At 42.2% G+C, this 23,634-nt stretch overlaps 2 protein-coding genes across 2 annotated transcripts in view; both read left to right on the forward strand.

Moving 5' to 3' along the window:
* The window catches only part of fbxl19 (F-box and leucine rich repeat protein 19), a gene marked incomplete at both ends in the record, with an annotated part of 43,195 nt that extends 41,856 nt beyond the window's left edge, over positions 1–1,339 (forward strand). Inside the window, one exon of the mRNA XM_083649347.1 lies at positions 1,065–1,339. Within this exon, the coding sequence (XP_083505473.1) occupies positions 1,065–1,339 (275 nt within the window). The remainder of the gene's footprint in view (positions 1–1,064) is intronic.
* Positions 1,340–15,138: 13,799 nt separating this feature from the next.
* Positions 15,139–23,634, forward strand: part of kpnb1 (karyopherin (importin) beta 1) — a 41,226-nt gene continuing 32,730 nt past the window's right edge. Inside the window, exons 1-5 of the mRNA XM_083649135.1 lie at positions 15,139–15,462; positions 16,643–16,701; positions 20,690–20,872; positions 21,019–21,219; positions 23,370–23,522. Coding sequence (XP_083505261.1) covers positions 15,414–15,462; positions 16,643–16,701; positions 20,690–20,872; positions 21,019–21,219; positions 23,370–23,522 — 645 coding nt within the window. The 5' untranslated portion in view covers positions 15,139–15,413. The remainder of the gene's footprint in view (positions 15,463–16,642; positions 16,702–20,689; positions 20,873–21,018; positions 21,220–23,369; positions 23,523–23,634) is intronic.

Genomic DNA, 23,634 nt, shown 5'->3' on the forward strand with positions numbered 1-23,634 from the left:
TGATGTAATCTTCACCACTGGTGTTGCTTTTTGGTCATCATTCTGACACAATTAATTAATGAGCACAGTTGTTTTATTATCTTAATTTTAACAGGTTTTCCTTACAAATCAGATCAGCTTTTCAGATTGATATTTCATACAAGAACATATTCAATATATTACATAGCATAATTACAATTATTTTGAATAAAATGAGTTACAGACTGAGTCTGAATGCTGATGAGCTAGGTAGTGATACCAAACAATTATCACTATCTACAGCCAGATTAACACTTCCCAGTGGAGAACACAATTCCCTTCTTTATTGGATGATCTCTTATGGATTATTAGCTAGGAATACAGCATTTACGTGAGTGATTGATATGTTGGGCTTTGTTATGGAAAAAGCGGGAAAATTGCAGTAACTACAAAATCCAACCAAAAACCAGTCTGAACCGCAGTAACTACACCTCAAAGTGTAGTTACTGCGTTTATCTCTGTTTAAGTCCAGCTGAAGCTCTGTGAAAGCAAATCAAAGTGCAGTAAGTGTAGTTACTGCAGTTTTGTCTGGTTTTTGGTTGGATTTCGTAGTTACTGCAACTTTTATACTCTGTTTTTTCAAATATAGAGCAAGACTGAACTTAGAAAATTTGTCACATGATAAAACAGATATCTAAAAGTTCAATTTTAATAATAACTCAATTTTGACCAAAATTGTAGTTACTGCGGTTTTGATTTGGAGGGCAGTATAGTGTTCTGCGTATTTCTCATCACACACAAAAGAAACGTTGCAACATTGCTATTATTGTGAAGGTTTTAGCCGGAAGCTTCAGTTTTATTTTGGCTCACTTTACGCTGCTTGGAGTTGGCGATGGCATTTGTGGCTCCAGTCTGCAGGCGAATCGTGGAACGTGGAACGCGGAACCAAAGAGCAGAACGCATCCACAGTTCAGCGTTCCCATGCAGAGACCGTTGTCGTCTAAACGTGGCCTAAACTGATTGCTGTGTGTGTTGTTTTTCGGTTTGAAGGCTTCTGCCATTGTGGTACTACTAAAGTGTGTGTGTGTGTGCGTGTGCATTCCCAGGCTGTGTCAAAGTGACGGAGCAGTGCGTGCCTCTGCTGCGGCGGTGTGCCTCCCTGCAGACGGTGGACCTGCGCTCCTGCTCGCTCCTCTCCTCCCAGACGGGACAGCTGCTCTCCTTCCCCCCGCACGCCCCGGCCTCCTCCTCCTCCTCTTCCTCATGCTCCACCTCCTCCAACACCTCCTCCTCCTCCTCAGCCAGCAACACCGCGCTCACTCCGTCCTCCTCCAATGCCCCGTGCCCTCCCCAAGACAGAACACTGCTGAAGAACAGCTAAGGCGCTGTTTCCAGGACGTCATCGTCTTTCGTGATGTCATCAGCCCCCCCTTCTCCCCAACATCAGCCTCCCTGTCTCAGGCACTGAGACAGAACAGGGAGGGTGGTGGGGGCAGGGGGCACTGAGACAGAACAGGGAGGGTGGGGGGCAGCGGGCACTGAGACAGAACAGGGAGGGTGGGGGGCGGGGGGCACTGAGACAGACCTTTGCAACAATTCTCTTTACTTTTTGGAAAATAATTTTGTTTGCGAGAAAAATGTACGGACAACAACCACAGAGGAGGAGGACATATTCTGGGAACGCAAAGTTGTCGGATATAGTTAAAAAAAGAAGAAAAGAAACCCTGAGCATGTACATATTTGTTCTCTGTACAATTTGGGTGTGTGTATATATCTGTAGTTTACTGTAAATGACCCTTCCTTAGCCCTTGAAACCCCTTCCCCCTTCCTTCTTACCTTCGTTCCTTGCTTCCTTCCTTCCACCCAACAACCAATCATCATGCCAGCCCGCGCCCACCTGCTTAAACAACAACCAATCATCATGCCAGCCCGCGCCCACCTGCTTAAACAACAACCAATCATCATGCCAGCCCGCGCCCACCTGCTTAATCAACAGCCGCAGGCCCAGGAAATGGGCAAAAGCAGTATTTCATAGTTTTCCAAATAGTTCACTGAGAGCCAGTCAGGTTGTCCAGCAGCCCAAAGCATAATCTCCACCCATCTGACCCGCCGTGGTCAGAAAACCCTGTTGAGGTCGGATTCGCCATTTCCCCACTAAACGGTTAAGGTTTGAAATTCTCCAGCCAGTGTTTTTGGAGAGCTATTTCCACTTTGGTCCAACATGGTTCACCTTTAAAACAGTGGTTCTCAACGTGGGGTCCAGGGGAACACCGGGGGCGGGGCGTCCTTGATGGGGTTCCAGGGGGCCCCCCACCAATGAGCTTCAAGAAGTGAACACAATTAGAAAATATAGAAGACGGTTTTAATCATAGTTTCTCTGTTATCTCTCTACCTACAATACAGACCATCACGGGATCCTGGACCAAATCGTATCTCACCAAAAACTATAAATAAAATACAATCTCAGATTTGTGTCTGAGAGACAAAATCTCATCAATTCAGGGTTGGTAGCTCTAATATGGACTGAATTAAGAACTGAATTAAAGTCATTGATATGAAAAAGGTTGAGAATCACTGGTTTAAAACACTTTTTTAGCCGTGAACTCCTGCACGGTTATATTAAAAGGCTCACAAGGCTGAAACGGTTTAAACACGACAAGCGCAGTGAAATATCCCCTTTAGATGCAACTGATTTCAACCCATGACATTCCAGGCAGGCTCAATCATGCACTCCTGATCTGAGCCGGGTCTAACAGTCTGTCTGCTGGTGGTGTCAGCTGGTTTGATCTGAGCCAGGTCTAACAGTCTGTCTGCTGGTGGTGTCAGCTGGTTTGATCTGAGCCAGGTCTAACAGTCTGTCTGCTGGTGGTGTCAGCTGGTTTGATCTGAGCCAGGTCTAACAGTCTGTCTGCCGGTGGTGTCAGCTGGTTTGATCTGAGCCAGGTCTAACAGTCTGTCTGCCGGTGGTGTCAGCTGGTTTGATCTGAGCCAGGTCTAACAGTCTGTCTGCTGGTGGTGTCAGCTGGTTTGATCTGAGCCAGGTCTAACAGTCTGTCTGCCGGTGGTGTCAGCTGGTTTGGTCTGAGCCAGGTCTAACAGTCTGTCTGCCGGTGGTGTCAGCTGGTTTGATCTGAGCCAGGTCTAACAGTCTGTCTGCCGGTGGTGTCAGCTGGTTTGATCTGAGCCAGGTCTAACAGTCTGTCTGCTGGTGGTGTCAGCTGGTTTGAACCTTTCATGGTGTCAGGACATCATTTGTGCCCAAACGAGGCAGCGCTTAGTGTCGGTGCGCTTCATAAGAGGAGAAAGGAAACATCATTTCAAAGGAAATGATCCGTTGGACAAACTGACAAGACGACGAGACAGAAAGAGGATACCTGCACATGGTTAACGCTCCTCATAATGTGCAGGTATGAACATACGCCTCCAGACTCCTAGAGGCTGACGCCTCATATGAAGTGCACCAAAGGATCGTTAATCCGGTATCTCCAGTCTAGCCTGGTGCATCATCATGATCACATGACCTCACATCCTGTTTCGTTCTGCAGATCAGCCTGGCATCCAGCCCGCCTCCAGCGAAGCGTAAACGGCCGAACAGGGACTGTGTCGTAGTTGATGACGTGAATACAGGCCGCCACTGGCAAAACGGTAATGCTGTCTCCCGAAGCAACGAGCGGTAGCGCTAACATTAGTAGAGTAGAACACGGCCACAAGTGCAGTTATTGCAGAGATAAACTCAACAAGAACAATTATACAAGAACAACAGTAGATAGACTCAATAAGAAGAACAATTAAACAAGAACAACAGGAGATAAACTCAATAAGAACAATTAAACAAGAACAACAGTAGATAGAATCAATAAGAAGAACAATTAAACCAGAACAACAGGAGATAGACTCAATAAGAACAATTAAACAAGAACAACACGAGATAGACTCTAAGAACAATTAAACAAGAACAACAGGAGATAAACTCAATAAGAACAATTAAACAAGAACAACAGGAGATACTCAATAAGAACAATTAAACAAGAACAACAGGAGATAAACTCAATAAGAACAATTAAACAAGAACAACAGGAGATAGACTCAATAAGAACAATTAAACAAGAACAACAGGAGATAGACTCAATAAGAACAATTAAACAAGAACAACAGGAGATAGACTCAATAAGAACAATTAAACAAGAACAACAGGAGATAGACTCAATAAGAACAATTAAACAAGAACAACAGGAGATAGACTCAATAAGAACAATTAAACAAGAACAACAGGAGATAGACTCAATAAGAACAATTAAACAGGAACAACAGGAGATAGACTCAATAAGAACAATTAAACAAGAACAACAGGAGATAAACTCAATAAGAACAATTAAACAAGAACAACAGGAGATAGACTCAATAAGAACAATTAAACAAGAACAACAGGAGATAGACTCAATAAGAACAATTAAACAAGAACAACAGGAGATAGACTCAATAAGAACAATTAAACAAGAACAACAGGAGATAGACTCAATAAGAACAATTAAACAAGAACAACAGGAGATAGACTCAATAAGAACAATTAAACAAGAACAACAGGAGATAGACTCAATAAGAACAATTAAACAAGAACAACAGGAGATAGACTCAATAAGAACAATTAAACAAGAACAACAGGAGATAGACTCAATAAGAACAATTAAACAAGAACAACAGGAGATAGACTCAATAAGAACAATTAAACAAGAACAACAGGAGATAGACTCAATAAGAACAATTAAACAAGAACAACAGGAGATAGACTCAATAAGAACAATTAAACAAGAACAACAGGAGATAGACTCAATAAGAACAATTAAACAGGAACAACAGGAGATAGACTCAATAAGAACAATTAAACAAGAACAACAGGAGATAAACTCAATAAGAACAATTAAACAAGAACAACAGGAGATAGACTCAATAAGAACAATTAAACAAGAACAACACGAGATAGACTCAATAAGAACAATTAAACAAGAACAACAGGAGATAGACTCAATAAGAACAATTAAACAAGAACAACAGGAGATAAACTCAATAAGAAGAACAATTAAACAAGAACAACAGGAGATAGACTCAATAAGAACAATTAAACAAGAACAACAGGAGATAGACTCAATAAGAACAATTAAACAAGAACAACAGGAGATAGACTCAATAAGAACAATTAAACAAGAACAACAGGAGATAAACTCAATAAGAAGAACAATTAAACAAGAACAACAGGAGATAGACTCAATAAGAAGAACAATTAAACAAGAACAACAGGAGATAGACTCAATAAGAAGAACAATTAAACAAGAACAACAGGAGATAGACTCAATAAGAAGAACAATTAAACAAGAACAACAGGAGATACTCAATAAGAACAATTAAACAAGAACAACAGGAGATAGACTCAATAAGAACAATTAAACAAGAACAACACGAGATAGACTCAATAAGAAGAACAATTAAACAAGAACAACAGGAGATAGACTCAATAAGAACAATTAAACAAGAACAACATTAGATAGACTCAATAAGAACAATTAAACAGGAACAACAGTAGATAGACTCAATAAGAACAATTTAACAAGAACAACAGGAGATAGACTCAATAAGAACAATTAAACAAGAACAACAGGAGATAGACTCAATAAGAACAATTAAACAGGAACAACAGGAGATAGACTCAATAAGAACAATTAAACAGGAACAACAGTAGATAGACTCAATAAGAACAATTTAACAAGAACAACAGGAGATAGACTCAATAAGAACAATTAAACAAGAACAACAGGAGATAGACTCAATAAGAACAATTAAACAAGAACAACAGGAGATAGACTCAATAAGAACAATTAAACAGGAACAACATGAGATAGACTCAATAAGAACAATTAAACAGGAACAACAGGAGATAGACTCAATAAGAACAATTAAACAGGAACAACAGGAGATAGACTCAATAAGAACAATTTAACAAGAACAACAGGAGATAGACTCAATAAGAACAATTAAACAGGAACAACAGGAGATAGACTCAATAAGAACAATTAAACAAGAACAACAGGAGATAGACTCAATAAGAACAATTAAACAAGAACAACAGTAGATAGACTCAATAAGAACAATTAAACAAGAACAACAGGAGATAGACTCAATAAGAACAATTAAACAAGAACAACATTAGATAGACTCAATAAGAACAATTAAACAGGAACAACATGAGATAGACTCAATAAGAACAATTAAACAGGAACAACAGGAGATAGACTCAATAAAAACAATTAAACAGGAACAACAGGAGATAAACTCAATAAGAACAATTTAACAAGAACAACAGGAGATAGACTCAATAAGAACAATTAAACAAGAACAACATGAGATAGACTCAATAAGAACAATTAAACAGGAACAACAGGAGATAGACTCAATAAAAACAATTAAACAGGAACAACAGTAGATAGACTCAATAAGAACAATTTAACAAGAACAACAGGAGATAGACTCAATAAGAACAATTAAACAAGAACAACATGAGATAGACTCAATAAGAACAATTAAACAGGAACAACATGAGATAGACTCAATAAGAACAATTAAACAGGAACAACAGGAGATAGACTCAATAAAAACAATTAAACAGGAACAACAGTAGATAGACTCAATAAGAACAATTTAACAAGAACAACAGGAGATAGACTCAATAAGAACAATTAAACAAGAACAACATGAGATAGACTCAATAAGAACAATTAAACAGGAACAACATGAGATAGACTCAATAAGAACAATTAAACAGGAACAACATGAGATAGACTCAATAAGAACAATTAAACAGGAACAACATGAGATAGACTCAATAAGAACAATTAAACAGGAACAACATGAGATAGACTCAATAAGAACAATTAAACAAGAACAACAGGAGATAGACTCAATAAGAACAATTAAACAAGAACAACAGGAGATAGACTCAATAAGAACAATTAAACAGGAACAACATGAGATAGACTCAATAAGAACAATTAAACAGGAACAACAGGAGATAGACTCAATAAAAACAATTAAACAGGAACAACAGTAGATAGACTCAATAAGAACAATTTAACAAGAACAACAGGAGATAGACTCAATAAGAACAATTAAACAAGAACAACATGAGATAGACTCAATAAGAACAATTAAACAGGAACAACATGAGATAGACTCAATAAGAACAATTAAACAGGAACAACAGGAGATAGACTCAATAAGAACAATTAAACAAGAACAACAGGAGATAGACTCAATAAGAACAATTAAACAAGAACAACAGTATGCACCGGCTGAGTTTCTTGGCGGAAAAGACGTTTTCGTTCTGTCGAGTGGATTTGGATTGGTTTTGGCTACGCTGATTGGCTGAAGGAGTTGACTGTCAAGGCAAGTACTCCCGCCCACTGAAACCGCTGTGGATGGGCTGGAGGCCAGACTGATCCGCAGAACCAAACAGAATGTAGGTTCAGGTGATCAGGATGTGAGGTCATGTGATCAGCATGGTTTTACCAGGCTATCTCCAGTCTGTTACCCATTCAAAAGTAAAGTATGCAATAACAACGGCGAGCGCTCCCACCTGTTAGCACTTCCTGGTTCCCTCGTCTCAAAGTCAATGGGATTTCTTATGGGCGCTTTTGTTATACACAGACCTTATTTCAGGCATTTAACCAAAATCTCCATTGACCTTCAGACGAGGGAACCAGAAGACATCATCCCTGCGGTACTCTAGATAGATAGTGGCTGGTGTGTTTTGACAGTCCATCAGCCACACTGCCAGGTGAAGAGAGAACGCTTAGTGGCTGGTGTGTTTTGACAGTCCATCAGCCACACTGCCAGGTGAAGAGAGAACGCTTAGTAGTAACTATTGAATCTGCAGCTGCTATTTTGCTCATAATGATGTTTGTAGACATTGTGACAACCCCTAGCTAAGCCAGATAGGAAGGCCAAGGTACATGGGGCGACTTGTTGAGGTGGTGAAGATGGACAATGTTGCCTGCAACTGGGGTGGGAATTGGCATTTGGCTGCTTAAGAAATGTAAATAGTAATAGTGGACCTTTTATAGAACAAAAGTATGGTGTAAAGAAAATAGTGGTGGGCACAGTTGTCGGCAGAATTGCCCCTCAAATATCACCCATGTGTCACAGTCTAGCCAAGTAGCACACGCAGCGAAAAGAGAGAGAGAGCGGCATCAAAACAGTGTTAAATGTGATCTAACAAGTGATGGAGGAAGAGAGAGAGAGAGAGAGGTGGCACTTCCCTCTTATCTACCAAACCACTAGCTTTCATTGTGCAATAAAACAGGCAATATGGCCGCCGGGTCAGCTCAGTATCAAGGTCTATTTATGTAAAGACCATTAAATGCAACTGCAGGAAGGGCCCCAACCCCCAGGCTTGGTAGATGGGAAGAGATGGATGGATGAACACTCCTCCAGCTTTAGTAGTAGCAAGTACACAATATGATACTAGATCAATTCTTTGGACAATGATAGGATATTTGCTGATATATCACAAAGTCTGCCCCAATACAATTTCCATTCAATTCAATTCAATTCAGGGGCCTGCGATCGATACGAGACATTTAACACAATCGCTTACATTTATATCAACTCACAAAAAGCAACTAAAATATGATTAGGTAATTTTATTTCTGAGCTCTTCCAGATATTTAAATGGAAACAATCTTTTTAATTAAGTTTTGTAAAAATAATAATAAAAGAAAATAGACCAATTTTCACTATAAAGTGCCACATTTCTCATGTTTAAGTGCAAATGCTTTTTTTTTTTTTATCAGTTAACTTAAAGAGCCCTTGATGACCTTTCAAATATGACCATAAACCATGCACATCCGTCCGTCATCTTGGATTTACAAGCCGTATCTTCAAGATGACGATATACAGTTTATATATTGATATTTTCACTTTGCATCGATACAATGCAATACAATAGAGTATCAATCGAAGTAACGATACAGCGATCGAGATCGATGTATCGTCCCACCCCTAGTTATTAGTTATTAGGTGCCATTCCATGGTTAATTCTCTCTTTCATCCTCTCTCTCTCCATCCCAACATGTCATTCTTCAGTATTTGTCTCCAGTATACAGTACAGCTCTGTTTCAAGCCAACGGGACAAGCATGATCTTGGCACCCGCATGGTTTCGGTAAACACCAGCTGTCCAGAAAGGCTATTGGACAGTGATAGAGAGATATTTACAGAACTGCATGTGAAGAGTTATATTTCAAAATGCTATCTATGTTTTTAGACAACAATATCATTACCTGAAGTTCATCCTTTAAGTATTTCAGATTTCTAAAGGACCCAGTGTGTTATATTGCCCTCGTCTTGTCAAGCCAATGGCTTAAGTTACTCGGTATCATTTCTTTTTAAGTAGCATAACTTGGTTTCATTTGGGCTTATTGATCATTCAAGATATCAATCGTGAGTATTTCTACTCTTTCAGCCAATCTGGTCATTTTGACTGTTTATTTGATTGTAAATCTTAGTTTAGCAAGGCAAACCGAAAGACTCCGTGGTGAGTTTTGGATTTCAGACAGACAACGGTGATGTCCTTCCGTCCTGCTTTCGGTGTCGGCTGTCCTCTAGCTGATTGGTTATTTGGACGAACCAACTAGGAGACGAGGCAGTTTTGAGGCAATTCAGGTTTATTATGACATTATTTGCGTCGATGGCACTTTGCTCCACAGCGACTCTGAGTTGGTTGGTCTCGGGTTGAGGTGTTCTCCTTCCTGTCTCTCCCTCTAAAGGTGTGTGTGTGTGTGTGTGTGTGCGCGTGTGTGTGTGCGCGTGTTGGAAACTGAGCCTCAATGTCTTCAACCTTGGCCTCAATCACAGATCTTTCCCTCCTTTCTCTTGTCTTTTGCTTTGTAGCGGTCCCGCTCCGTTCTGTCCGCCATCTTTCTCCACTGCCGACGCCAGCAGCTCTGATCAGACGGGCGTTTTAGCCGCGTGTACTTTTTTCTGCAAACGCTCTCGTTAATCATTTAAGATTTTCATTTTGTTTGTTTTGTGACACAGCACTCCAGTCCATCTGTCATGGAGACATTCCTGTTTTGTCCAAAATAGAAAACTCTATGAGTTTAATCTTTTTTTCTTTGTTTCTTTTCAAGATTGTATGCTCTTTTTGATACAACACTCCCATCCATTTTTATGGATATATTCCTGTTCAACACATTCTCATTCCGACGGCGTAAAATACTGACATCACTTTGTCACGCACCTCGTGCACGGCATGTTAACGTGTAACGGTACCCTGTGTGTCGGTACGAGTTACACACACGATACCCTGTGTTAACATCCCGCACACACGGTGCCTGACGAAGCGCTGATGTTTTACGCCATCTGAGTGAGGACGGGCTGTCCTGTTATTTGATCCACTTTCTGATCATTATTTTGTGTCTTTGGTTGCGTTCTGATCACATCCCGTCATGTGACATCCAATGTGTTCTCTCTGTTTAGACTGCATTGAAGAGCTCACTCATCAAAGTCCTTTGACCGCATCCTGAATTTCAACATATGATCATTATAATTGCTGTCAAAACAATGAAATTGATATCAATATTGTCAATTAGTTTCCGCTTGTGACATATCGCACAAAATTGGGAAATCGGTGCAACCTAGCAGTTTTGGCACAGGGAAAGCATTCTCCTAAATCACAACTTTGACTCCGACTTGGTGGTGAAATCCAAAGTGTGTGTGTGAGAGCCTTTGGTAATGAAAAGCCTGTTGTTAGACATGGTGGAGAAGATCTGAGCAGAGCTGCAGCACAGACTCATATCTCCAATCAGCTCATCACACGCAGAAGCCCAGCTCTGACAATGTCATTTACTCATGTTGTTTTGTTTGTTTGTTTGTTTGTTTGTTTGTTTGTTTACTCTCAGCATTGCTGATGCAGGGAAGTGTGTGAACTGACTGTCTATCATGTGAGGCAGTGGCACTGACGGGGGTGAGGGGGGGGGCGGGGTGGGTTGTTGTGGCGGTCCGTATCAAAACCCCCTCTTTACAATGTAACTTTAATATGATACTGTATTCTCTAAAGACCAGGACGAATCAAAAAAACAGCCAAACCACTCCTGAACTCAATTAGAATGATAATGGGGAAAATGAATAGCAATTTTGTCAAAAGTAGAACTAACTAGACGGAGGTTTTGGACCCACTGTAGGCTATTAGATGAAAGTAATTTGTTGTTAAGTTGCCATGACGTTGCGCTGCTTTGCCTTATCAGCCCTGCCATATCAAACGATGAACTGTGATGTGAATGAGCTGGTGGGGCTTTAGCCGAGCTCCTGCCCCGTGTGGCAGAAACTCGCCTTGTTGTGCCATAGACACCAGATCAACGTTTTAATGTGCTTCAACTCTGAATGGGTCATTTTTTATATTGTTTTTTTTTTGTTTTGTTGTGATTTTGATTTATTTTTTTACTGTGACTGTAATGTGGGGATCAGTGCCCTGCTGAGCCTAGCATGTTGTTATTGATGCATATCCGTTTTAAAAACTGTCGACCACTTCCCATAGAAACAAGTGACAGTTTACCAGAGGATCAAATCTGATTGGAAGATAATCCTAGAATCCCAAAAGCTCTTATCCAATCAGACACCAAGACATAAACACGATCTCCCCGTCATCACCCGGTCCCATATCTCTATCTTAGTAAAGTCGAACCCACAACTTGACAACCATACCTTTTGTGTCTTTACCGATGTGTATTACACCTTAAGAGATGCACTGGATCATCATCACCTTTTGCCAAAATTTCAGTTTTTGTCGTGAAAGGGGGCATTTTATTGTTTTTCTTTGTTTTTGTTTTCCTTTTTGCTCTTTTTTTATACTTTGTCCATGAACTCTTCCATTGTGTTGATCAAAAAATGAGGAAGAAGTTGGAACAATGAGAAAAGAGACAAAAAGACCAACTCAAGGCAGCTACTTACGAGTGACTACTGTAAAATGACTAAATAAAGACAATGGGGTTGTTTTTACCGTTTGTGTGTGTGTGTGTGTGCGTGCGCGTGCGCGCATGCGTCTGCTCATTTCTCATATGCTCTATGAATTTTGATATGTATGTAAAGGAAGGTTACTGTATGTAATAGGAAGATGGTGTTTTCCTAAAGCTGACGATGTGTAGAATGTATTGAATCCACAGAAAGAATATGGATGGAGGGTGATGGAGACATCTGTGCAGCAACAGTGACTTCTATGATGATTGGTGCAGCAGCATGTATTCCTTAGAGGACAGTGAACGGGGGAAAGAAAATGATTTGATGATGGTGGAACGATGAATGTAAAAATGCTATAAAACAGAATCATGCTTTCAAATTTCTAAGAAATCATTCGATTCAAGATAAACTGATTGTCAAAGGAAGAGAGCTAGAGCACAGAAAATGAAGAATGCGTGGAGGCAATTCTGCTCCTCCATTGGCAGAGTACAATTGGGTGACATTTCGTTAAAAAGGAGAGGGAAAAGAAAATCCCAATGCTGCTGATCGCCTGCAAAAACCCTTCACATGGTGGGAATTTGACATTTTCATTTTTTGATATTTCCATAAATTAGAAACTCATATAGCTTTTTGAATGACTGCGATCGCTCTCTCAGATCAAAAGTTCAGAGTATTTTAATGTTGTGTCTAAAAGTAACATGTGAGAGAAATGGCTTTAAACATTCCACAACATTGTATTTTCCACAGTGGCATTCCAACCAAAACCATCAAAATAAATACTTTACCTTTTGTGTTATGAAAGTAATGATTCACCATCATGTACTATGGAGAAGAAAGTAACCAAATCACTCAAAATCTCTAAATAGCTGCAAAACTCATTTTCGACCTTTGGCTCATTACCAACAATGGGTAGCAGCCACTTGGCCCATGGAGAATAATATCTGGCAATTACAAATAAGGAGAAAGCTGATCTACTGCATATAGTTTGCAAGTATAGATAGTGTAGTCGATTAGATGATAAACAACCAAAATATGACTTTCTATATGACTTCCAAAAGAAAAGGGGTAGATGGATCGGCACTTGACATGGACTTTACATTATGAGTTGAAAATGGCAGGGAATAAGTGGATATACATCTCCAGGACAAGACCAACTATGCTATGCTAGCCTAACCAGGGGAAGTTTTGGAAATTATATTAAATCTGTTTAATACGATATGAGAGAAGGTATAATGCCTAGCAGTTGGAAAGCTGATAGTACCTTTTGGTAAGTCTGGTAAAGATCTAGCTAATGCAGGAAACTACAGGCCTATAGCGTTACCATCTCACTTGTGTAAATGGATGGAAAAAAGAAGTGTTCATAGATTGTCATATTATTTAGAACAGGGGTTTTCAAAGTCTGAGACTGTGGGCCTCCCCCAGACAATGCTTGGAAAAAGGAGCCCCCCCCCCTCACTCAATTCCTGAATGCCTATGGGATGATTCTATTATTTGATCCCATAGACAATAATTGAGCCAAGATAGCCTATTGCTGTTTGACTTCAGACTACATCAAATAAAATGTCTGTCTGAAGGCATTTATTTGTTTCTGACTCTGGGTGTCACGTAGCTACATTTAGGCTGTTCTATTTGATCTCCTTTTGATCAATGTAATAACTACTGTAATATTTTTTCACTTCCATTGACAGACTCTCCCCTGAAACTGTTTGGAGCCCCCCTGGGGAGGCACGCCTCCCACTTTGAAAACCTCTGATTAGAACAAAGAGGATTACTAAACACATATCAACGTGGATTCCAAAGGAAGATCTAGCAGATGCCTTAGTGAAAGTTAGTGGTTTTATGGGTTTTAGACTTCCTGTCTCATCTGTCATTCCATGTTAAAATTAGAGATGCTGTTTCAGGTGCTTTTGATATTAAAAATGGTATTCCTCAAGGTAGCGCTATTAGCACTATTCTGTTTAACATTCAGATAAATGATAGTTTTAATGTTGGTAGAGATATTGGGTCATCGCTGTAAGCAGATGATGCAGCTATATGGAAAAGAGGGAAAACATTAGACATGTATACAGAGTGCTATATTGAAGGTTGAAAAATGGTCATATGATTGGGGGGGGGGGGGGGGGGGGGTTAAGATGTCAATTGCAAAGTCATGCTACATGTTCTTTACCAGAAAGAGGAGAAGGCTAATGTGCAGCTTAAACTATATGGTCAAAGTATGGAAAGGGTAACCGAGTTCAAATATTGAGGATTATGGTTTGATGAGAAAATGTTAAACCGGTTGAAACAAAATGTAAAAAATAAATCGCGATCTGTTTCTGGTTATGAATGAGGAGCAGATAAACAATCACTAATGGATATTTTAGTATTACAATGGATTGAAGAGGTAAGGCCTGAGATAGCTGTCATGTTCAGATTCTACTGCAGCTCTTAATCGTTTGAATTCAAAAGAAACAATAAGAGATTGTTTATTGATGGAAATATTTACAATAATGTTGAGAATCCAGTTGGAATTGATGTAGGCTATAGAGTTGTTGGGTTCCTGCTCATGTTGGTGTTGATGGCAATGAGACAGCAGAGGAGATTGCAAAGAGAGCATTGAAATTAAATTATGATACAATTATGAAGGTTCCCTTTGGAAAAGGTGAGACCAAATCACTCATAAGAAAGTGAGTGGTGTATGGCAGAAGAAGTGGGACACAGATATCAAAGGGAGACACTATTACAGCATACAGAAATCAATTAGGCTAATATGAAGGCCTTCAAAGGAAAGTGCAGAAGAGAAGAAGCGATTTTTTCCGAGATTAAGATTTGGACATACTGGATTAAAATCAACTCTTTATTTGATACCAAAGGTGTTTATCAGATAGGCCTAACTGTGATGATCTTCCTAAAAATGTCACTATGAGGTGCAGTAAGTATGATTCAGAGAGGAACATCTTACGTGATCAAATAGATATGAGTTAGGAGGATGGGGATGGGACTTGGAAGGGATTTTAGGGGATACGTGAGGAATAGAGGGAATGCATTTTCTTTACTTTCACCTGATGATGGATATAAAGCGCTGATGTACACACTCCGGTACGGTAGGTGGCGGTATGCACCTATACACGTTGGTTGTGATCCGGCATTAAAATCAGTGAAGAAGAAGAAGCGCGCGGCCCTTTCCCTCCCGACAACACAGGACGAACAGAACAGGCGGCGTTCAGGCTACTAGACATTACTTTACCCCACAGCCATTAAAACACCGCACACATTCAGAGTAAAGCAGCTCACTAGCACTCCGGGACCCGACGCCTCTCTCGCCTGGCTCTCGCTGACTTATCTGCGTCCTGGTTGTCATCGGCTGAACACTGAAGAAATCTAATCCGGTTTGAGTTGTGCGCGGCAATCGAAACTAACGTTAGCTAGCTAGCGACTACTTCTGTGAAGAGAGTGGCTACAGCCGGGGGACGGAATGGAGCATCGCGATCTCATCACCATTCTGGAGAAGACTGTCTCTCCAGGTGAATATGCAACACCGCACACTGACACACACTATGTCCACTCTTTGAAGCGGTGTTCAAGGCGACGATAAGCAGGTTTGGGTTGTGTCTGGCAGCTCTTGTGAACTGGTGAAAGTGGGAGGAGGGAAATGCCTTGCTAGCAGACTAGGCGGGGAGCTAACGTTAGCGTTGCTAACATTGCTAGCAGACTAGGCGGGGAGCTAACGGTTCGTGTTGCTAAGCTAGCTCCGGCCTGTAGAGACTTCCTGCTAACGCTAGTGACTTGCCAAACACGCGCTAGCTTGTAGAAGCGCTCGGCTAGGCGGCATCAGTGTCATGGTGTTGACTTGCCAGCTTCCAAAAGTGTCCGCTGAACAAGTTGTCATATAATGTTAAAACGTTTGGCAATTTGACAATATTAAGCGTCATTTGACAGCTGTGTGTAGTGGCGACCCTGCCCATGCCTGTTCAGCTCATTTTGCTAGCTCGTTAGCCATGCTGCGAGGAAGCTATCTTGTTAGCCTGCTAAAGTGCCATTCATGTGCAAATTAATCGGGCCATCCTCACACGCCAATATCGGCTAACTTTATAATCATTTGCAATTTGAGGGTTATGATTGAATAAAGGAACGAAGTTGCGAATGCTATGTCATCACGCCAGACCTATCGTTGCTGACATTTTAACCGGTGTATGAGTCGACTAAACTTTGTTAACGTTACTTTAAGAGGCTGCAATGTGTTGGCCGGCTAGCATGCTAACCCCAGAAGCTCGGCTCTTGCACATCCTGATGCTTAGAAGCTTGTTGGCACTGAGACCGTAACGTTATTCTGCGGCTAGCGACCTCCATTAACGAAGTACCGTGATGGTGAAACTAACGTAGTTAGTAACGTTAGTCAGATGTTATGAAACATGCTAAGGCGTTTATTCACAAGCCTTCGCAGCAGTAGAAAACATGAACGGGATTTCCGTGCCTCCTGTCTAGATTACCACTATTCCTGCCCCACGTTTGACTAGTGTAAACCATTAGCTAGCCAGGTTAAGGCACGGCTTGGCGTTCACTTTGAAGCTTCGTAAATATCGCTGTGTGTGTTAGCTTGCTAGCTCAGCCATGTCTGTCAGATAATTAGCAAGCATTGGATCGAATAACCCCGATTTTCTCCACCCCGCCCCGCCCCGCTCCTCTCTTCTCTCACCCCCTCAGATCGGATTGAATTGGAACGGGCACAGAAGTTTCTGGAGCAGGCAGCGATTGAGAACCTGGTTAGTATCATTTTATTACCGGTGGTTCTGCACCACATTGAGAGTTGGCTAGCTGTCCATGCCGGTCACATTGATAGCTGGCGCCCCACTTGCTGCTGCAAGCATAAGGGGATGAATGATAGTGCAGAGGACAGCTGGCTAGCTAGTGGGAGCCCGCCCGGCTTTTCCTCTGCTGGGCCCTCCCTTCCCACACCACCTACACACCATGGCTGGCTGGCCACACACACACACACACACACACACACACACACACAGGCAGACAGCAGCTTTCAGAGTGAATGTAGGCAGAACAAGCCTGCTAGCGTTAGCATTCCATGGCAGATAAAGCCATCTCATCTGGGAAGGGCTGCAGTAGTCTATTTCCAAACAAAACACATTGTAATACATGAGGACTTAATTGATTATGTACTTATTCTAATTCTAATTTACATCAGTCTAAATCATTTGACATAATGTTTGTTGGATGCTTAAAAACACCTGGTTAAGCAGATCCTCACAGTAGGGCGGTGGGTACTTCAGCCTAGCCCTAAATAACTAGTGCATGTGGGTGGCAGCATCTACTGTAGTCATTCTTCTTTGTCACTGACTTAGTTATGGATGAGCCATATGGATGAATGAAGGCTGAAGAACAATAAGCAAGAGAAGGACACAGAGAATTTTCTTTATTTTGGTTTGCTTTTTTTCCTAGACTACACGTCGTTTGCAAAATTAACTATGAGATAGACTTAATTATGTTATAAGGGATTATTTCACCTGTAAGCTATATGGCTCCCAGCTCGAGCCTTCAACACAGCAGCGTTGAACAGAGCAAGGCAGACATGTAGCATGTTTGGATTTTAGATGTCCGTGATGACTCCTGACTTTATGGGATAATTAGGTTTTACCGAGTTTCGACCATTTGCCATATGACCCACACATAACCAAGATACACACAATACCTTTACCGTCACTCTCCATACAGTATACAGTGAGCTACAGTCGTCCAGTTAGTTAGTAAACGGTTCAGCCATTCAAAGTCACCAAAAACACAGCACCAAAAAGCTCTATGTACAACGTTGGTCGGCTCAACATATAGACATGGGCGCGCAAACAATTGCGGGACTTCTCCCGCATTATAAATTACAAATCTGCGGGAATTGCCGAAAATATGTGCGATTCTCGCCATCCCGTGCCGAATTTTATGCCCTGGCTATTGTTCTCTCCACCTTTATGACGTGAAGTTGGCGTGATATTGGGCATTCGGGTAGATATTTGTTTTTCTGCTTTCATAACTTATAAAGCAAACAAATAAAACCACGTTGATTTTTATACCTGTGATTACTGGAAGAGGAATAACAATATACATCCATTGGGTTCAGTATTTGAGAAAATATCTCTCGACAGAATAGCCAATATCAAGCTAACTATACTCTGGTCGCAAACAGTCCACAGCTAAATGGAGAAAGTTCATGCCTGTTTTCTGGAAGTTGTCTGAAGTCATTCTGGGAAATGTAGCAAATCACTAACTGAAGTAGAAGAGGTATGTTGAGGGGAAAGTGAGGAAATCAAAAAAGTGAGTTTAATCACTTCATCACAAAATCACTCCTGGGATGTAATTGAACATCATATTGATTTTTATACCAGTTTCAAAGTTCTCCGATGGTGGATCCACCCCCACCCTTTTGAATTTGAACCAGGACCAGACTGCAGACTTCAGAAGGATTACAGTCCTAAGTCCTCTCCTGGGACAGACTTTCCACATCGTCGTTAGGGTTTATGTTGTTCTCATAGGTGGGCTGAAACATGAAGTGGGCGTGGCCACATCGTCGTTAGGGTTTATGTTGTTCTCATAGGTGGGCTGAAACATGAAGTGGGCGTGGCCACATCGTCGTTAGGGTTTATGTTGTTCTCATAGGTGGGCTGGAACATGAAGTGGGTGTGGCCACGTCGTCGTTAGGGTTTATGTTGTTCTCATAGGTGGGCTGGAACATGAAGTGGGTGTGGCCACATCGTCGTTAGGGTTTATGTTGTTCTCATAGGTGGGCTGGAACATGAAGTGGGTGTGGCCACATCGTCGTTAGGGTTTATATTGTTCTCATAGGTGGGCTGGAACATGAAGTGGGTGTGGCCACATCGTCGTTAGGGTTTATATTGTTCTCATAGGTGGGCTGGAACATGAAGTGGGCGTGGCCACATCGTCGTTAGGGTTTATATTGTTCTCATAGGTGGGCTGGAACATGAAGTGGGCGTGGCCACATCGTCGTTAGGGTTTATGTTGTTCTCATAGGTGGGCTGGAACATGAAGTGGGCGTGGCCACATCGTCGTTAGGGTTTATATTGTTCTCATAGGTGGGCTGGAACATGAAGTGGGCGTGGCCGTGTGGGTAGAAAAGAGCTGTTTTGACAGCAGAAACTGGGATGGAGATGCAGAGGAGGATTTGGATAGTCAGAAATCAAAGGAAGTCACAAATGACAGGCACTGCTTTGCAAACTAGCTGCAAAGTCATGTAGGCCTGGTTCAAGTGAACATGCATTTAGTATAGTACACTATCTTTTCAAATGACTCGGTGGAAATGTAGCTGCTATATAACGAATACTATAAATATTGCAAGCTCGTGCCTCGCTTCCTCGCACGCTTTCTTTTCCTGCCTCGCCCGTCTCGTGTGCTCGCTCAGCTCGCACGCTCTTGCAACTGCACCGCGCCGCCGGCCATCTTATTGTAGTAGTGCGATATTAACATCAAGATTCGAGTACGATTGGCAGTTGGTATTTTCACACAGTGACACACATTAAGAGGAATAAAAAATAAACGAAGACGGACACTAGGGAATTAATGAAATTAAATGAAAATCGTCAAATAGATTTTCGCTTTAACTGCTGCTTCCTCATCTCTAATCCCTGCTGTAAAGTCTCTCAGAAGGCCGTGGCTTAGGGACGTCAACGGTTACTACATTTTCTAAACATGGACACTGGACCTTCTGCCAGCGTGGAACCGCTTAACCGGATGTTGTTTTTTTGGACCGCATTTGTACATTGTGACCAATGTGTCCTTACGTGCAGCGTACTGCACTGAAAACTTTTAACAATAAAGTTATCATCTGTAGCTTACAGGCAGTAGATGTCCACTGACAGTTAAACGCTGGAAGAGCGCTGAGGAGCGCCGATCCCCGCACACCACACAACATGCAAGGACACAGATTGAAAACGTTAGCAGCGGTAGCTAGCTTGATAGCTAACAGCTAACAACACATACTCTGACAAAAAGCACAACAGCACTCACCAGAAATATTAAGGGTCGAGCCAATCTGCTCCCACAAGTGAGCCTTTCTGTCTCTGTAGTGATAGTTTCTCCATATGATTAGTTGCCTGAAAACGAGCGCCCGCACCAGTGCTGAGTTAACGTTCATTCTTTTCAATCTCCTTCCCCGCACACTGTCCACTGGGGCCAGCGCACCCCCCCAGCGCCCAACTGACAGGAATACGCCTAGCGGACACACGCACAGTTTATTTTTGATGACAAATGAATGATTGCGTGTCCAGAACACAGTAAAATCATTGTCAAAACTTGATTTAAAAGGACACGCACAAAAAGACATGTAAACGTTTGATTGATTTTTCTAAACGGATATGATTTAATATCTGTGTACACGTGTAGTCGTGACTGTAACCTGACTTTGTGTTGATGTTTTTCTTCTGTAACTTGATGTAGTAGTGATGCTGTGATGCTGTGATGCTGTGATGCAGTGATGCTGTGGGAATTGGGAGTCATGTTGCAAATGCCGCTTTCACACGTTGGGGTTGCGCTTCATGACATTTAACAATCTTTCTCTTCTCTCCTCCTTTCTCCTACTTTTCTCTCTCTCTCTCCCTTCCACATACTTTTACCCTCCCATTTCTTTTGTGCTACTTATCTTTCATATTCTCTCCATCATTCTCTTGTCTCATCAAATCTTAACTCGTCTTCCTTGTCCCTCTCACCTGCTCCTCCTTCCCTCTCTCACCCTGCCAGCCGGCGTTCCTGGTGGAGTTGTCCAAGGTTTTGGCGAACCCGGGGAACACCCAGGTGGCACGTGTGGCGGCCGGACTGCAGGTGAAGAACAACCTGACCTCCAAAGACCCCGACGTCAAGACACAGTACCAGCAGAGATGGCTGGCCATCGACGCCCAAGCACGCCGCGAGATCAAGACCTTTGTAAGGAAATGCACAGATAACAAGTTGTCTACGCCCATAATACACGCAGAGAGCCACTCGCACCAGAATTCAGTTTTTTCTGTTTTCTGTCTCTTTTGGGTTTCTCTGCTGTCTGACCATCTCTCCCTCCCTCCCTCCCTCCTCAGGTCCTGCAGACACTGGGCACAGAGACATACCGGCCCAGCTCGGCTTCCCAGTGCGTGGCCGGGATCGCCTGCGCTGAGATCCCCGTCAGCCAGTGGCCTGAGCTCATCCCCCAGCTGGTGGCCAACGTCACGGACCCCTCCAGCACCGAACACATGAAGGAGTCCACCCTGGAGGCCATAGGCTACATCTGCCAGGACATTGTGAGTGAAAGGCTACATCTGCCAGGACATTGTGAGTGAAAGGCTACATCTGCCAGGACATTGTGAGTGATAGGCTACATCTGCCAGGACATTGTGAGTGATAGGCTACATCTGCCAGGACATTGTGAGTGATAGGCTACATCTGCCAGGACATTGTGAGTGATAGGCTACATCTGCCAGGACATTGTGAGTGATAGGCTACATCTGCCAGGACATTGTGAGTGGGAGAGACGCTCGTATTCGCAGGCAGACATAACAGTGACAATCGATATACTAAGAATGTGAAATCTGTCTCTGTGTGTGTAGAAATTGTGTTTGCCATTTTATGTGCGATCGCACTGCATCTTTCAGGAAGTGTAAAGAGCACCCCCTGCAGGTGATCTAACAGAGCCACATTTTCTTTTATTACCGGTAGGTAATTAAGGCCGATTAATGGCACTTGTCACACAGGGTATTCCGTTAGTGCTAATAAGAACGTATGGCAGTATCATCTTCTGACTGAACTAACTGAACTCGCTTCAACATTCATGAAAGATATATAGAGTACATTTCATACACAAGGAAAATTCACATCACATAAAAAAAATACACGTTATCTAGTAAAATAAAAAGAGAGAAGGATAAATCTATTATTTACTGCATTCCAGCAAAAAGCTCTGTTAATCAGGACAACAGACCACTCATGTCAATAAGAATGAGTTGTTAAGTGACCTCCCTGGTCAAATAAGTATCAAGTGAAATAAAGAAACACTGCTACACTAGGGGTGTCAAACATCATCCATTATAAGATGCATCGCGATGCGGACGTGCACGATTCTGCATCGATTCACAAATGTCAAAAATCTATTATTATTTTTTTAATAATCAAATAAAATATAATGGAAGTACATGCAGTTGTTTATTTTAATTATGGATCATAATACAATGCAATTCCAAATGCACTTTTATTTTCAAAGTAGCCACACAGTGAGAAAAAAGAAAGTGAGAAAAAATAAATCATGTATTGGGGAAAAAAAGTGATGCATCGATTTAACACATTCAGTGCCACAGCGCTTCAGTAAAATTGTCTGGAGCCTGTGCCAGATTCACTTCCATTCAGTTGAAAACAGCTATAGAATTTTTTCTATTATGGCTATATTAACGGGGCTGGACTTTAATGAAACATTGAACACTCCTGCTTCTTCCAAAGAAGAAATTTTGTTTCTAGACAGTTCCATTATGAAATTACAGCCTCTCAAAAAAGTGCACTTTCAAGGGTTTTCTGTCGTTTTTTTTTACTTTCCAAGATATAGGCCCTTTTATGAATACCTTTTGCACTCTAATTTCGAGCACATTCACTGACTCTGGCTGGTGTTTTCTGATGTGGTGGCGTGTGGTGTGGTTTCTGTGAAGCCTGTGTGCCACACACCCCTCTCCCCCCCCCCCCCCCCCCCTCCCCCCTCTCCCCTCTCCACCTCTGAGCTGCGGGCTCCTCCCACACGCACAGAGTTTGTTTTCTCGTTTTTGCCCCGGACAGATCCCAGCGCCCATCAAGAAGGAAATGATGCGCGCTGGCAAACGCGACTGAACGAAAAGGCTTGGCCGTTCGGCTTCGGATGCTGGCTTTCTAGGAAATCGTGTGGAGATAGATAGAAGCATAAGAGCTCAGTTGTGAGCGCGGATGCAGCCGAGCCCACTGTCCGCTGTAGACAGAGCAATATATACGGCTCTGGCAGAAAGCATGCATCGGTTTCCACTTTCTCCGCTGTCTCCTGTACAAAGTAAAGGATCTGAGGTGGGTGGAGCAGCTCCTGTGACGATGTTTAAGGTGGCGCCGTGTGATCCCTTGAAGGGATTCATGCTCACTGGCTAGGTACGACCTTAAACAGCAGAATTATGGAATAATATGAATTATGATTTTAGGACGTCCACAGACGTCCTTGGCACTCCTCGTTACTTTTTTTTAGGACGTCCACAGACGTCCTTGGCACTGAATGTGTTAAGATGAATCGTAATCGAATCGTGAGGCCAGTGAAGATTCACAGCCCTATGCTACACACACGTCTGACCCCCTCCTGTGCTACACACACGTCTGACCCCCTCCTATGCTACACACACGTCTGACCCCCTCCTATGCTACACACACGTCTGACCCCCTCCTGTGCCGTTAGGACCCCGAGCAGCTGCAGGATAACGCCAACCAGATCCTGACGGCCATCATCCAGGGCATGAGGAAGGAGGAGCCCAGCAACAACGTCAAGCTGGCCGCCACCAATGCCCTCCTCAACTCACTGGAGTTCACCAAAGCCAACTTCGACAAGGAGGTACGGAGTTAGGCCTCTTCCCCTGCTCCACTCTCTCTCCTGTTCTTCTTCTCTTCTCTTTTATCCTGCTCCGCTCTCTCTCCTGTTCTTCTTCTCTTCTCTTTTATCCTGC

Source organism: Poromitra crassiceps (genome assembly GCF_964638095.1).
Source record: "Poromitra crassiceps genome assembly, chromosome: 13".
In the NCBI taxonomy this organism is placed as follows: Eukaryota; Metazoa; Chordata; class Actinopteri; order Beryciformes; family Melamphaidae; genus Poromitra; species Poromitra crassiceps.